The sequence below is a fragment of the Xenopus laevis genome, chromosome 2S (assembly GCF_017654675.1).
Source record: "Xenopus laevis strain J_2021 chromosome 2S, Xenopus_laevis_v10.1, whole genome shotgun sequence".
Lineage (NCBI taxonomy): Eukaryota > Metazoa > Chordata > Amphibia > Anura > Pipidae > Xenopus > Xenopus laevis.
The window spans coordinates 67,880,263-67,892,912 of NC_054374.1; the positions used below are offsets into that span (position 1 = coordinate 67,880,263).

Sequence of the window (12,650 nt, forward strand, 5' to 3'; positions counted from 1 at the left end):
TTATGTTTGCTGCACGGTTTTGCAGTGTAGGTGAATCCCTTTCTAGCACTGTATTTTGCCTGTGACTGTGTATTATTAGGCCACAGTGCTGAATTCCCAGTCTGTACATTCCCAGCAGTTCCGTGACTGAGCGTTGTAGCCTCTGCCACTGCTGTTTCAATTTGGCTAGCAACTGTAAAAGCCTTTGCAAGGGTTAAATCCTGCTCTAGGAGCAGTCTCTCTCTAATGCGAGGTGAGTTTGTTTTTTCCACTATTTGGTCTCTTAGCATTTCATCTGTTAGATTCCCAAACTCACAAGTAACAATCAGCTCTCTCAAAGCTGCTACAAATTGTTCTGTGGATTCGCCATTACAAAAAAGTTCTTTATAGGAGTAAGAGCAGTTTCATAAGTATCATCAGTTAATGGTAATGTATATTCTGTCCCACTGCTCCCAGGCAGTGAATAAGTAAAGCACGCTTTCTAGCAGCAGAAATCTCCCCTTGGTCAGCAGCAATAATGTAATTTTCAAACATACAGATCCAAGCACGCCCCCCACAGAATGAGCCAGGACTTTAGGATGGAACTACTCAATGTAACTGAAGGTGTCACAGTGGGACCTGAATTTTTACTATTGATTGCTGTTCTTATATCTACCAAGGAGCTGTTATCTGGTTAACTTCCCATTGTTCTGCTGAGGGGCTGCTGGGGGGGGGAGCAGAAGGGAGGGGAGTGATATCACTCCAACTTGCAGTGCAGCAGTAAAGAGTGACTGATGTTTATCAGAGCACAAGTCACATGACTGGGGACACCTAGGAAACTGACAATATGGGGCAGATTTATTAAGGTTCGAATGGCAAATTCAAATTCAAAATTTATCATAACTCGACCCTGGAAGTAACTCAAATTTGATAGGTCACCACCTTAAACCTGCCGAGTTCCTGTAGAAGTCATTGGCAGAGGTAGGTTAACCCATTTAAAGATGTTAATAGACTTCCTGACATTCCAGTTTTTTGGAAAAAAAACTCGATTCGAATTGTGTTCGAATTTGATTTGAGTTTTCGGGTCGGTAATGTTCGTTCAAATTTTATACATTCGAGTATTTCCTTAAATAAGATATCATTCGAGTTTCAAAGTCATTCGAGTTCATTCGAGCTAAAAATATTCGACCTTTGATAAATTTGCCCCCACGTTTAGCTCAATGTCAGATTTCAAAATAAATGTAAAAAAAACTGTTTGCTCTTTTGAATTTTGGAAAAAAAAGCCATGTTTTTCCATGACAGTATCCCTTTAATACAACCAATACTTCTAGACTTGGTGTGTGTTCTCTACCATTCACAATAACCAAAAACAAGTCTGTAGTTCTAATGATGATCTCATTTAATGTTGTCCTTATTTTTAACAATTAACTCTCTTTGCCATAGATGATGCTCCTTCAGCAAGTTCCTCTCATACTGTCTTCCATGTTGGGAGTTTCATTGGAGGTGGTGTCTTAGTCATCATAATACAGGCTATTGGATTTGTTGTTGTGAAACGCCTGCAAGGAACTCAAAGCGACTACCAGGCTATGTGAGATATTCTTTGTGATAACTATCCATTACATTGTGACATATAATTACACACTGGGAATATTCCACAGAACTGTTTAGTTATTAGACCCTCTACTCAAAATAGCTAGCTATAATATCACACTGCTGGTATCCACATCACTTGTTAACGACATAAATACTGCGAATACAGTTATGCACTCAGCATTTTATGTGCTCTGTAGCAGAGTACAAGATTCACATATGGTTGCTTTCTTTCCGATATTTTCCTATCATTTTTACTGGCCAAGCTGGTAAAATATCAGCCTTGTGGCAACCCTAGATTCACGCTATGTAATTACTATAAGCTGCATAAAGTATCTCCTTGGTGAGACAGCTTTGCTTAAAGGGACAGTAACACTTGGGACATTTTTATTAAAAAATTTTAGAGGCAAAAATGTTCTTAAAACTATTGGATGGGTTCATATCAATATCCCATTTTGAAAAAAACCCTCAAACTTCCTTGAATGTTGAAAATACACCTGCAGGTACCCAACTCTTTGCAGGTCTCTATTGCATGCATTTCCTATGGGTCCACTGAGCACAGACTAGATATTTATATATCTGATTAAAATGGCTGAAGATGCAGGATAAAAAGCAAACAAACTGAACAACATGGACTTCTCATTTAAGTTTTATATTTTATACCATAGCAATAAATAATATTTCAAGACAATTTAATAATTTTTGCTGTTACTTATGCTTTAATTAACACTCTGTTCTGTTTTTTCTCTTGCAGGGAGGAGACACCTCAGTAAAATAACAAACTACCATGTGAAGAATGAATGATAACCCAAATTAATTTAAAATAAGAATAAACTCAGAATAGCACCCTCATCAATTTGACATTCACTTATTTTAAAGGTTTACTTATCTTTTAATAGGTACCTGCCAAGTGCTCCCTTATCATTGCACCATAGGCAGGTGCCTTTTCTGCCTACCCCTAGTGCCGTCCCTGAATTTTAGGGCCCACAAAATATCTAGAGGTGACCTGTTTCACCAATATACAGTATATTCAAATTGCTAATTAAGTAGTGACTCAAGGGGCCCCCAGTTAATCCGCCCCCCCCCCCCGCAGCAGCAAGGTCTTCTTCCTCTGTAGTTACACCCCTGGCTGCCTGTCCTTGTCTAGAATGCAAACCTGCCTGACCCAAATATGACTGCGCTGACTGTCCTTTACTATAATGAAAATCGGTCTGACACTATACATAATTCCTAATCTTGAAATCACTGTATGAAAATAGCACATACTTTTCATATACTTGATCCTAACTAAGATATTATTAATCCTTATTGAAGGCAAATCAAGCCTATTGGGTTTATTTTATTTTTTAAGTAGACGAGGTATGGAGATTCAAATTACAGAAAGATCCCTTATTCAGAAAACCCCTGGTTGATCATTTTGTATAACAGGTCCCATATGTGTAGTTATGTGATGACCGTAAAACATAAAACTTTTTTTTTGCCTGGCAGCCATGTTGAACAAAGTTTCACATGTTGTTATTGACTGTGCATGTCTATTAAAAACTTGAGCACAGATTCAGCCTCTTAATAAAAAGTTTGTTGTGTTTCCTCGATAATTGCTTGTGAGATTGTGTTACTTTGGCAATGATTCAGCTTTGCTTTGTGTACAATATTGCATAGGGTAATAGTTCCAAAGTAATAATTTCCAAATAATATATTTATAATTCACCCCTAAAAATATTTTATTCTTATTTATCATTTTGCAGCTATTGTGCAAGTGTGCTCAAAACACACTCTCCAGCTTTGCTGTAAATATCTCCTCAGAAACTGCCATATTCTTTATTAGAATAATTTGTATACATATTTGCCATGTTCTGGCCTTTATAATTGGTATGACTGCATCCCACTTTTTTGAGTGTAATATTCTTGCTTTTCTGGGGCTTAGGAATTCTTCTGGAATTCAGATGTCACTTCTTACGATTTTCTTCTTTCCGAAGATCACATAGGCTAATTACTCCCAGTCAGTGTTAAGTGAGGGTAGTTAGCTCTACTGAAGCATCAAGCTTTTCCCTGGATTACCATCTGGACAAAAATAGACAAATTTCTAGCTTTCTTCCTTATCAATAACATTGACATCAAGCATCATTTGAAAAAATATAGAAACTGCCATACAGGTAACCCTTTTATTTTGCAGGGTCAAGTTCATTCACAAACGGTTCCACTTGGCATTATGTGTAACAGTTTTCAGCAAACCCAGAGTAAGGGTCTATCCTCAGCCTAGGTTGTATGATTTATGTCTGGGGTAATCTTCATTGTAGGTCACCTCTTTAACTGGTATTAATCAGTCAACGTGAAGTTAAATTTTGTCTTAGTGGCAGCACAATCTCTGCCCACTCCGCAGGATTATTTATAACTGATTTCCAGAATGCCTTCTCCTCTTCTGTGGAATCCATCCAGTTGACACTGTTTTCATAGCTGCTTCCTGTAATACAAACGTTTTTTTAATATTCTGTATCAAGTTACTAGGAACAGGTAACTGCTTAAATAATTAATATTGCAAAAACACGCCCAGCAGTATACAATAGCTTTCTGACAAATATCAATCATTAATCTTTTATTAAGAGGTTAATAGGTTAATAAGAAGAGAAAGGCATTTAAAAACTACAAGTCTGTGGGTACAGAAGTTAGGAAATTAGGAACACATTGCGACAGAGGCTAAGACTAACCCCAAAAAGGCTTTAAAGAATATTAATAGCAAAAAACAGATGTGGGGTTAGAGTGGTGCTCCTTTAAATAATGGTACCAGTATGGGTGTAACAGATTCAGAAAAGGCAAATGTGCTAAATCAGTTCTTTTCTTCAGTGATACAATTAAGGAGTCATATTTTCCAGGCTAGTTCATAAAGCTTTAATAAAAATGAATGTGAACAAGGCGCCAGGGCCAGATGGCATACACCCCTAGATTCTAAGAGAGCTTAGCTCAGTTTTAGATTAGCCTCTATTTCTGATTTTCTCAGATTTGCTTTCATCTGGTGTGGTAACTATGGATTGGAGAAAAGCTGATGTCATTCCAATATTTAAAAAAAAGATTAAGATCTCAGCCTGGCAATTATAGGCTGGTAAGTTTGACATTTGTGGTGGGCAACTTATTTGAAGGCTTGTTAAGGGATCACATTCAAAATGTTGTCCTAGTGAATGGTATTATGAGCAGCAGTCAGCATGATTTTAAGAAGGATCGGTCATTTCAGACAAATATGATTGCCTTTTATGATGAGATAAGTAAGATGCTGGACAGCGGGGGAGCAGTAGATCGATTTGGATTTTGCCAAAGCTTTTGATACAGTGCCCCACAAATAACTGCTTTATAAACTAAAGTCTGATGAGCTTAATGAAGTCGGGATCGGGTACAGGATCGGGTAGCCAGAAGGTGGTTGTTAATGGTACATTCTCTACTTTGAGTAGGGTTCTTAGTGGGGTCCCTCAGGGGTCAAGTATTTAACTTGTTCATTAATTACTTAGGGGATGATAAGTAATATATCAGGGTTTACAGATTACACAAAACTATCCAGCCCAATTAATTCCATTCAGGATGTGACATCCTTGCAACACAATCTTGACAAACTGGCAATTTGGGCAGCTAAGTGGCAGATGAGATTTATGTTTTTTGCTAAATTTATTTTTTATAACTAATATAAGTTCTTTCCCTTCATTATGGAAGGCCTTATGCATTAAGCACTTTGATTAGCTACCCAGAACACTTCTCTGATTGGTGCTTTTTCATTTAAATATTACTGGTTGTACAGAATATCCTTAGCTTATTATTAAGTGTCCATAAGGCATGAAACGCATAAGGCCACCCTTTGAGATGTTCCTTTTTGTGTAATAATACTTTTTATTTGAATCTATTTTGGAGTTAAGTCCAGTTTTGTGCCAGCTTACCACTGAATTCTACATGATAAGATTCAATGTTGATAAATGTAAAGTCATGCACCTGGGATGTAAAAATATCCAAGCCACTTACACCCTTAATGGGACTGCACTAGGCAAATCCATAATGGAAAAAGATCAAGGAGTCCTTGATAAACTTGGCTGTAGCAAGCAATGCTAGCCAGTAGAGATGTCGCGAACTGTTCGCCGGCGAACTTCGGGTGTTCGCGCTCGCCGGAAGTTCGCGAACGTCGCGCGACGTTCGCCATTTTGGGTTCGCCATTGTTGGCGCTTTTTTTTGCCCTCTCACCCCAGACCAGCAGGTACATGGCAGCCAATCAGGAAGCTCTCCCCTGGACCACTCCCCTTCCCTATAAAAACCGAAGCCCTGCAGCGTTTTTTCACTCTGCCTGTGTGTGCTGAAGAGATAGTGTAGGGAGAGAGCTGCTGCCTGTTAGTGATTTCAGGGACAGTTGAAAGTTTGCTGGCTAGTAATCGTTTTGATACTGCTCTGTTATTGGAGGGACAGAAGTCTGCAGGGGTTTGAGGGACATTTAAGCTTAGGTAGCTTTGCTGGCTAGTAATCTACCTTCTACTGCAGTGCTCTGTATGTAGCTGCAGTGGGCAGCTGTCCTGCTTCTGATCTCATCTGCTGACTGCTGCAATAACAGTAGTCCTTGTAAGGACTGCTTTTATTTATTTTTTTGTTGTTTTACTACTACTACTACTACTACTACTATAAGAGCCCAGTGCTATTAGTCTAGCAGTGTTGGGGAGTGGGACTGGTGTGCTAATCTGCTGCTCCTAGTAGTTCAGCAGCACCAACTTTAATTTTTTTTTTTTAATATTCATTTTTTTTTTATTTTACTTTTTTTTATTTTACTACCGCTGTAGTAGTGTATAAGTTGACCTTTTAGGCATTATTTGCCCTGTAGGCATTATTTGCACACTGTTTTCTTCAACCCGCCATCGAGCTGTGTGACCTTGTTCCCATTCTGTCTAAATATCCATAATATTACCGTCTCCAGAAAAAACACCGGAGTCACTTTTTTCAAGCAGCCATAATATATTTTACGTAATCCGTATCCACCGCTGTAGTAGTGTATACGTTGGCCTTGTAGGCATTATTTGCACACTGTTTTCTTCAACCCGCCATCGAGCTGTGTGACCTTGTTCCCATTCTGTCTAAATATCCATAATATTACCGTCTCCAGAAAAAACACCGGAGTCACTTTTTTCAAGCAGCATTCATATATTTTACGTAATCCGTATCCACCGCTGTAGTAGTGTATACGTTGGCCTTGTAGGCATTATTTGCACACTGTTTTCTTCAACCCGCCATCGAGCTGTGTGACCTTGTTCCCATTCTGTCTAAATATCCATAATATTACCGTCTCCAGAAAAAACACCGGAGTCACTTTTTTCAAGCAGCATTCATATATTTTACGTAATCCGTATCCACCGCTGTAGTAGTGTATACGTTGGCCTTGTAGGCATTATTTGCACACTGTTTTCTTCAACCCGCCATCGAGCTGTGTGAGCTTGTTCACATTTTGTCTAAATATTGATAATATTATCGTCTCTAGAAAAACCACTTGAGTTACTTTTTTCAAGCAGCATTCATATATTTTACGTAATCCGTATCCACCGCTGTAGTAGTGTATACGTTGACCTTGTAGGCATTATTTGCACACTGTTTTCTTCAACCCGCCATCGAGCTGTGTGACCTTGTTCCCATTCTGTCTAAATATCCATAATATTACCGTCTCCAGAAAAAACACCGGAGTCACTTTTTTCAAGCAGCATTCATATATTTTACGTAATCCGTATCCACCGCTGTAGTAGTGTATACGTTGGCCTTGTAGGCATTATTTGCACACTGTTTTCTTCAACCCGCCATCGAGCTGTGTGAGCTTGTTCACATTTTGTCTAAATATTGATAATATTATCGTCTCTAGAAAAACCACTTGAGTTACTTTTTTTCAAGCAGCATTCATATATTTTACGTAATCCGTATCCACCGCTGTAGTAGTGTATACGTTGACCTTGTAGGCATTATTTGCACACTGTTTTCTTCAACCCGCCATCGAGCTGTGTGACCTTGTTCCCATTCTGTCTAAATATCCATAATATTACCGTCTCCAGAAAAAACACCGGAGTCACTTTTTTCAAGCAGCATTCATATATTTTACGTAATCCGTATCCACCGCTGTAGTAGTGTATACGTTGGCCTTGTAGGCATTATTTGCACACTGTTTTCTTCAACCCGCCATCGAGCTGTGTGACCTTGTTCCCATTCTGTCTAAATATCCATAATATTACCGTCTCCAGAAAAAACACCGGAGTCACTTTTTTCAAGCAGCATTCATATATTTTACGTAATCCGTATCCACCGCTGTAGTAGTGTATACGTTGGCCTTGTAGGCATTATTTGCACACTGTTTTCTTCAACCCGCCATCGAGCTGTGTGAGCTTGTTCACATTTTGTCTAAATATTGATAATATTATCGTCTCTAGAAAAACCACTTGAGTTACTTTTTTTCAAGCAGCATTCATATATTTTACGTAATCCGTATCCACCGCTGTAGTAGTGTATACGTTGACCTTGTAGGCATTATTTGCACACTGTTTTCTTCAACCCGCCATCGAGCTGTGTGACCTTGTTCCCATTCTGTCTAAATATCCATAATATTACCGTCTCCAGAAAAAACACCGGAGTCACTTTTTTCAAGCAGCATTCATATATTTTACGTAATCCGTATCCACCGCTGTAGTAGTGTATACGTTGGCCTTGTAGGCATTATTTGCACAGTGTTTTCTTCAACCCGCCATCGAGCTGTGTGAGCTTGTTCACATTTTGTCTAAATATTGATAATATTATCGTCTCTAGAAAAACCACTTGAGTTACTTTTTTTCAAGCAGCATTCATATATTTTACGTAATCCGTATCCACCGCTGTAGTAGTGTATACGTTGACCTTGTAGGCATTATTTGCACACTGTTTTCTTCAACCCGCCATCGAGCTGTGTGACCTTGTTCCCATTCTGTCTAAATATCCATAATATTACCGTCTCCAGAAAAAACACCGGAGTCACTTTTTTCAAGCAGCATTCATATATTTTACGTAATCCGTATCCACCGCTGTAGTAGTGTATACGTTGGCCTTGTAGGCATTATTTGCACACTGTTTTCTTCAACCCGCCATCGAGCTGTGTGACCTTGTTCCCATTCTGTCTAAATATCCATAATATTACCGTCTCCAGAAAAAACACCGGAGTCACTTTTTTCAAGCAGCATTCATATATTTTACGTAATCCGTATCCACCGCTGTAGTAGTGTATACGTTGGCCTTGTAGGCATTATTTGCACACTGTTTTCTTCAACCCGCCATCGAGCTGTGTGACCTTGTTCCCATTCTGTCTAAATATCCATAATATTACCGTCTCCAGAAAAAACACCGGAGTCACTTTTTTCAAGCAGCATTCATATATTTTACGTAATCCGTATCCACCGCTGTAGTAGTGTATACGTTGACCTTGTAGGCATTATTTGCACACTGTTTTCTTCAACCCGCCATCGAGCTGTGTGAGCTTGTTCACATTTTGTCTAAATATTGATAATATTATCGTCTCTAGAAAAACCACTTGAGTTACTTTTTTCAAGCAGCATTCAGATATTTTACGTAATCCGTATCCACCGCTGTAGTAGTGTATACGTTGACCTTGTAGGCATTATTTGCACACTGTTTTCTTCAACCCGCCATCGAGCTGTGTGACCTTGTTCACATTTTGTCTAAATATTGATAATATTATCGTCTCTAGAAAAACCACTTGAGTTACTTTTTTTCAAGCAGCATTCATATATTTTACGTAATCCGTATCCACCGCTGTAGTAGTGTATACGTTGACTTTGTAGGCATTATTTGCACAGTGTTTTCTTCAACCCGCCATCTAGCTGTGTGTATTATCGTTTCCAGAAAAACCAACTGAGTTTTTGTTGTTGTTGTTGTTTTTTTAAAAATAATGCCAGGCAAAGGCAGGCCGCCACGCAGAGGCCGTGCTAGGGGCCGTGCTGCTATGCAATCCTGTGGCCCTAGCAAATTGCCCAGTTTTAAAAAGCCAATGACCCTGAACTCCCAAAATGCTGAAGAGGTAGTTGACTGGCTTACACAGCACACCCCATCCTCTACCGTTTCTAACTTTACCACAACATCCTCCTCATCCTCCACTGCTATGGCCACCCCACGTAACACTTCCTCCACCACCGGTGCCCCTTCTTCACTGGGGTCAGAGGAGTTATTTTCCAATGAGTTTCTTGAACTGAGTAATGCGCAACCATTATTGCCAGAAGAAGATGAAGGAGATGAGGACCTTACACCAGATTTAATTCTGGCAGAGAACACGATAGAGATGGACATAATGAGTGATGAGGAGGAGGTCCCCGCTGCTGCTTCCTTCTGTGATGTGTCAGAAGAAATTGATGCATCTGAGGAGAATGATGATGAGGAGATTGATGTTTTGTGGGTGCCTAGTAGAAGAGAGCAAGAGGAGGGTAGTTCAGATGGAGAGACGGAGAGTCAGAGAGGCAGTAGGAGAATAAGACTTAGAAGAAGCAGGGAGGACAGCCCGCAGGGATCAGCAGGGCAACAACATGTATCGGCACCTGTGTTCAGCCGGCCAACGCACCCGCCATTGCCGCCAATACCGCCAACTCCGCCAACTTCTACTGTTACCGCCAGATCGCACACTTCCAAAAAGTCAGCAGTGTGGGATTTTTTTAATGTGTGTGCCTCTGACAAAAGCATTGTAATTTGCAATGAGTGCAGTCAGAAACTGAGCCTTGGTAAGCCCAACAGCCACATAGGTACAACTTCTATGCGAAGGCACATGAGCGGCAAGCACAAAGCACTTTGGGAGCAACACCTCAAAGGCAACAGGCAAACTAAAAGCCACACTCCTTCTGGTCCAGCATCTTACTGCTCTACCTCTGCTCTCCTTGACCCGTCTGAACCACCCTCCACTCCGCCTTCCACCTTGACCACCTGTTCCCATTCCCAGTCATCTGCCACCAGCCAAGTTTCTGTGAAGGCCATGTTTGAGCGTAAGAAGCCAATGTCTGACTGTCACCCCCTTGCCCGGCGTCTGACAGCTGGCTTGTCTGCACTCTTAGCCCGCCAGCTTTTACCATACCAGCTGGTGGACTCTGAGGCCTTCCGCAAATTTGTAGCAATTGGGACACCGCAGTGGAAGGTACCCAGCCGCAATTTTTTTCTAAAAAGGGAATACCACACCTGTACCAACATGTGCAGAGCCAAGTTACCGCATCTCTGTCACTTAGTGTTGGGCCAAAGGTCCATATGACTACTGACGCATGGTCCTCCAAGCATGGTCAGGGCAGGTATGTCACCTACACTGCCCACTGGGTGAACTTGGTAATGGCTGGGAAGCAGGGAATGGGTAGCTCAACAACAACAGTGGAGTTGGTGTCACCGCCACGGATTGCACGCGGTTCTGCCACCACCTCTACTCCTCCATCGCTCTCTACCTCGTCTTCTTCTTCTTCTTACTCTGCTGCTGGGTCCTCCTTCTCCTCCTCCACACCTGTGCACCCCCAGCTCCCCCTAGGCTATTCGACGTGCCAGGTACGCCGTTGTCACGCTGTCTTGGGGATGACGTGCCTGGAAAGCAAAAACCATACCGGATCTGTACTCCTGTCATCTCTGCAGTCACAGGCCGATCGGTGGCTGACCCCACACCAACTGCAGATCGGAAAAGTGGTGTGTGACAATGGAAGCAATCTGTTGGCAGCGTTGAGACTAGGCAATTTAACACATGTGCCCTGCATGGCACATGTGTTAAATTTAATAGTCCAACGTTTTGTCTCCAAGTACCCAGGATTCCAGGACGTTCTCACCCAGTCCAGAAAGGTGTCGGCCCATTTCAGACGTTCCTACACAGCCATGGCACGCCTTGCTGACATTCAGCAGCGCTACAACATGCCAGTCAGGCGTTTGATTTCTGACAGCCAGACTCGCTGGAATTCAACGCTCCTTATGTTGGAACGTCTGCTGCAACAACAAAGGGCCGTCAACGAGTACCTTTTTGAACTGGGTGGTAGGACTGGATCTGCACAGCTGGGGATTTTTTTCCCCCGTTACTGGGTGCTTATGCGCGATGCCTGCAGGCTCATGCGACCTTTTGAAGAGGTGACAAATATGGTCAGTCGCACCGAAGGCACCATCAGCGACCTAATACCCTTCGCTTTCTTCCTGGAGCGTGCCGTGCGACGAGTGACAGATGAGGCTGTAGACCAGCGTGACGAGGAGCTGGAAGCGCACGATTTCTGGTCGGAATCACCAGAACGAACCCAGGCACCTGCTGCAACGCAGGGAGAGGTGCCAGAAGTGGAGTCAGAGGAGGAAGGTGGCTTTGTGGAGGAGGAGGAGGAGGACCAACAGGAGCAGGCTTCCCAGGGGGCTAGTGGTGACCTTTTGGGGACCCCTGGTCTTGTACGTGGCTGGGGGGAGGAGACCGTGGATGATGCAGTCCTTGATAATGAGGAAGCGGAGATGGATAGCTCTGCATCCAACCTTGTGAGAATGGGGTCTTTCATGCTGTCATGCCTGTTGAAGGACCCCCGTATCAAGAGGCTTAAGGAGAAGGACCTGTACTGGGTCGCAACGCTACTAGACCCTCGGTACAAGCATAAAGTGTCAGAAATGTTACCAACATACCACAAGTCCGAAAAGATGCGGCATTTACAAACCAGCCTGCAAAACATGTTGTACAATGCTTTTAAGGGTGATGTCACTTCAGGAACTCATCAACATTCCAGGGGCAGAGGTGCCAGTAATCCTGCCACGAGCACACCTGCAAGGACAAAGCCCTTTGGCCAGTCTGTAACGTCAGACATGCAAATGTTTTTCTGTTTTTCTGCAGCGCCACAACCCTTCTGGATCCACCCTCAAAGAACGCCTCGACCGGCAGGTAGCGGACTACCTGGCATTAACTGCAGATATCGACACTCTGAGGAGCGATGAACCCCTGGACTACTGGGTGCGCAGGCTTGATCTGTGGCCAGAGCTGTCACAATTTGCCATGAACCTCTTGTCTTGCCCAGCCTCAAGTGTGCTCTCAGAAAGGACCTTCAGTGCAGCAGGAGGGATTGTAACTGAGAAGAGAACTCGCCTAGGTCACA

General features: G+C 42.2%; 1 protein-coding gene across 2 annotated transcripts in view; it reads right to left on the minus strand.

Annotated features, from left to right (window-relative positions):
• Positions 1-3,696: 3,696 nt before the first annotated feature.
• Positions 3,697-12,650, minus strand: part of sytl1.S (synaptotagmin like 1 S homeolog) — a 46,842-nt gene continuing 37,888 nt past the window's right edge. For both annotated transcript variants that reach the window (XM_018248315.2, NM_001093193.2), the window contains 1 exon segment: positions 3,697-4,009. In XM_018248315.2, coding sequence (XP_018103804.1) covers positions 3,873-4,009 — 137 coding nt within the window. In that variant the 3' untranslated portion in view covers positions 3,697-3,872.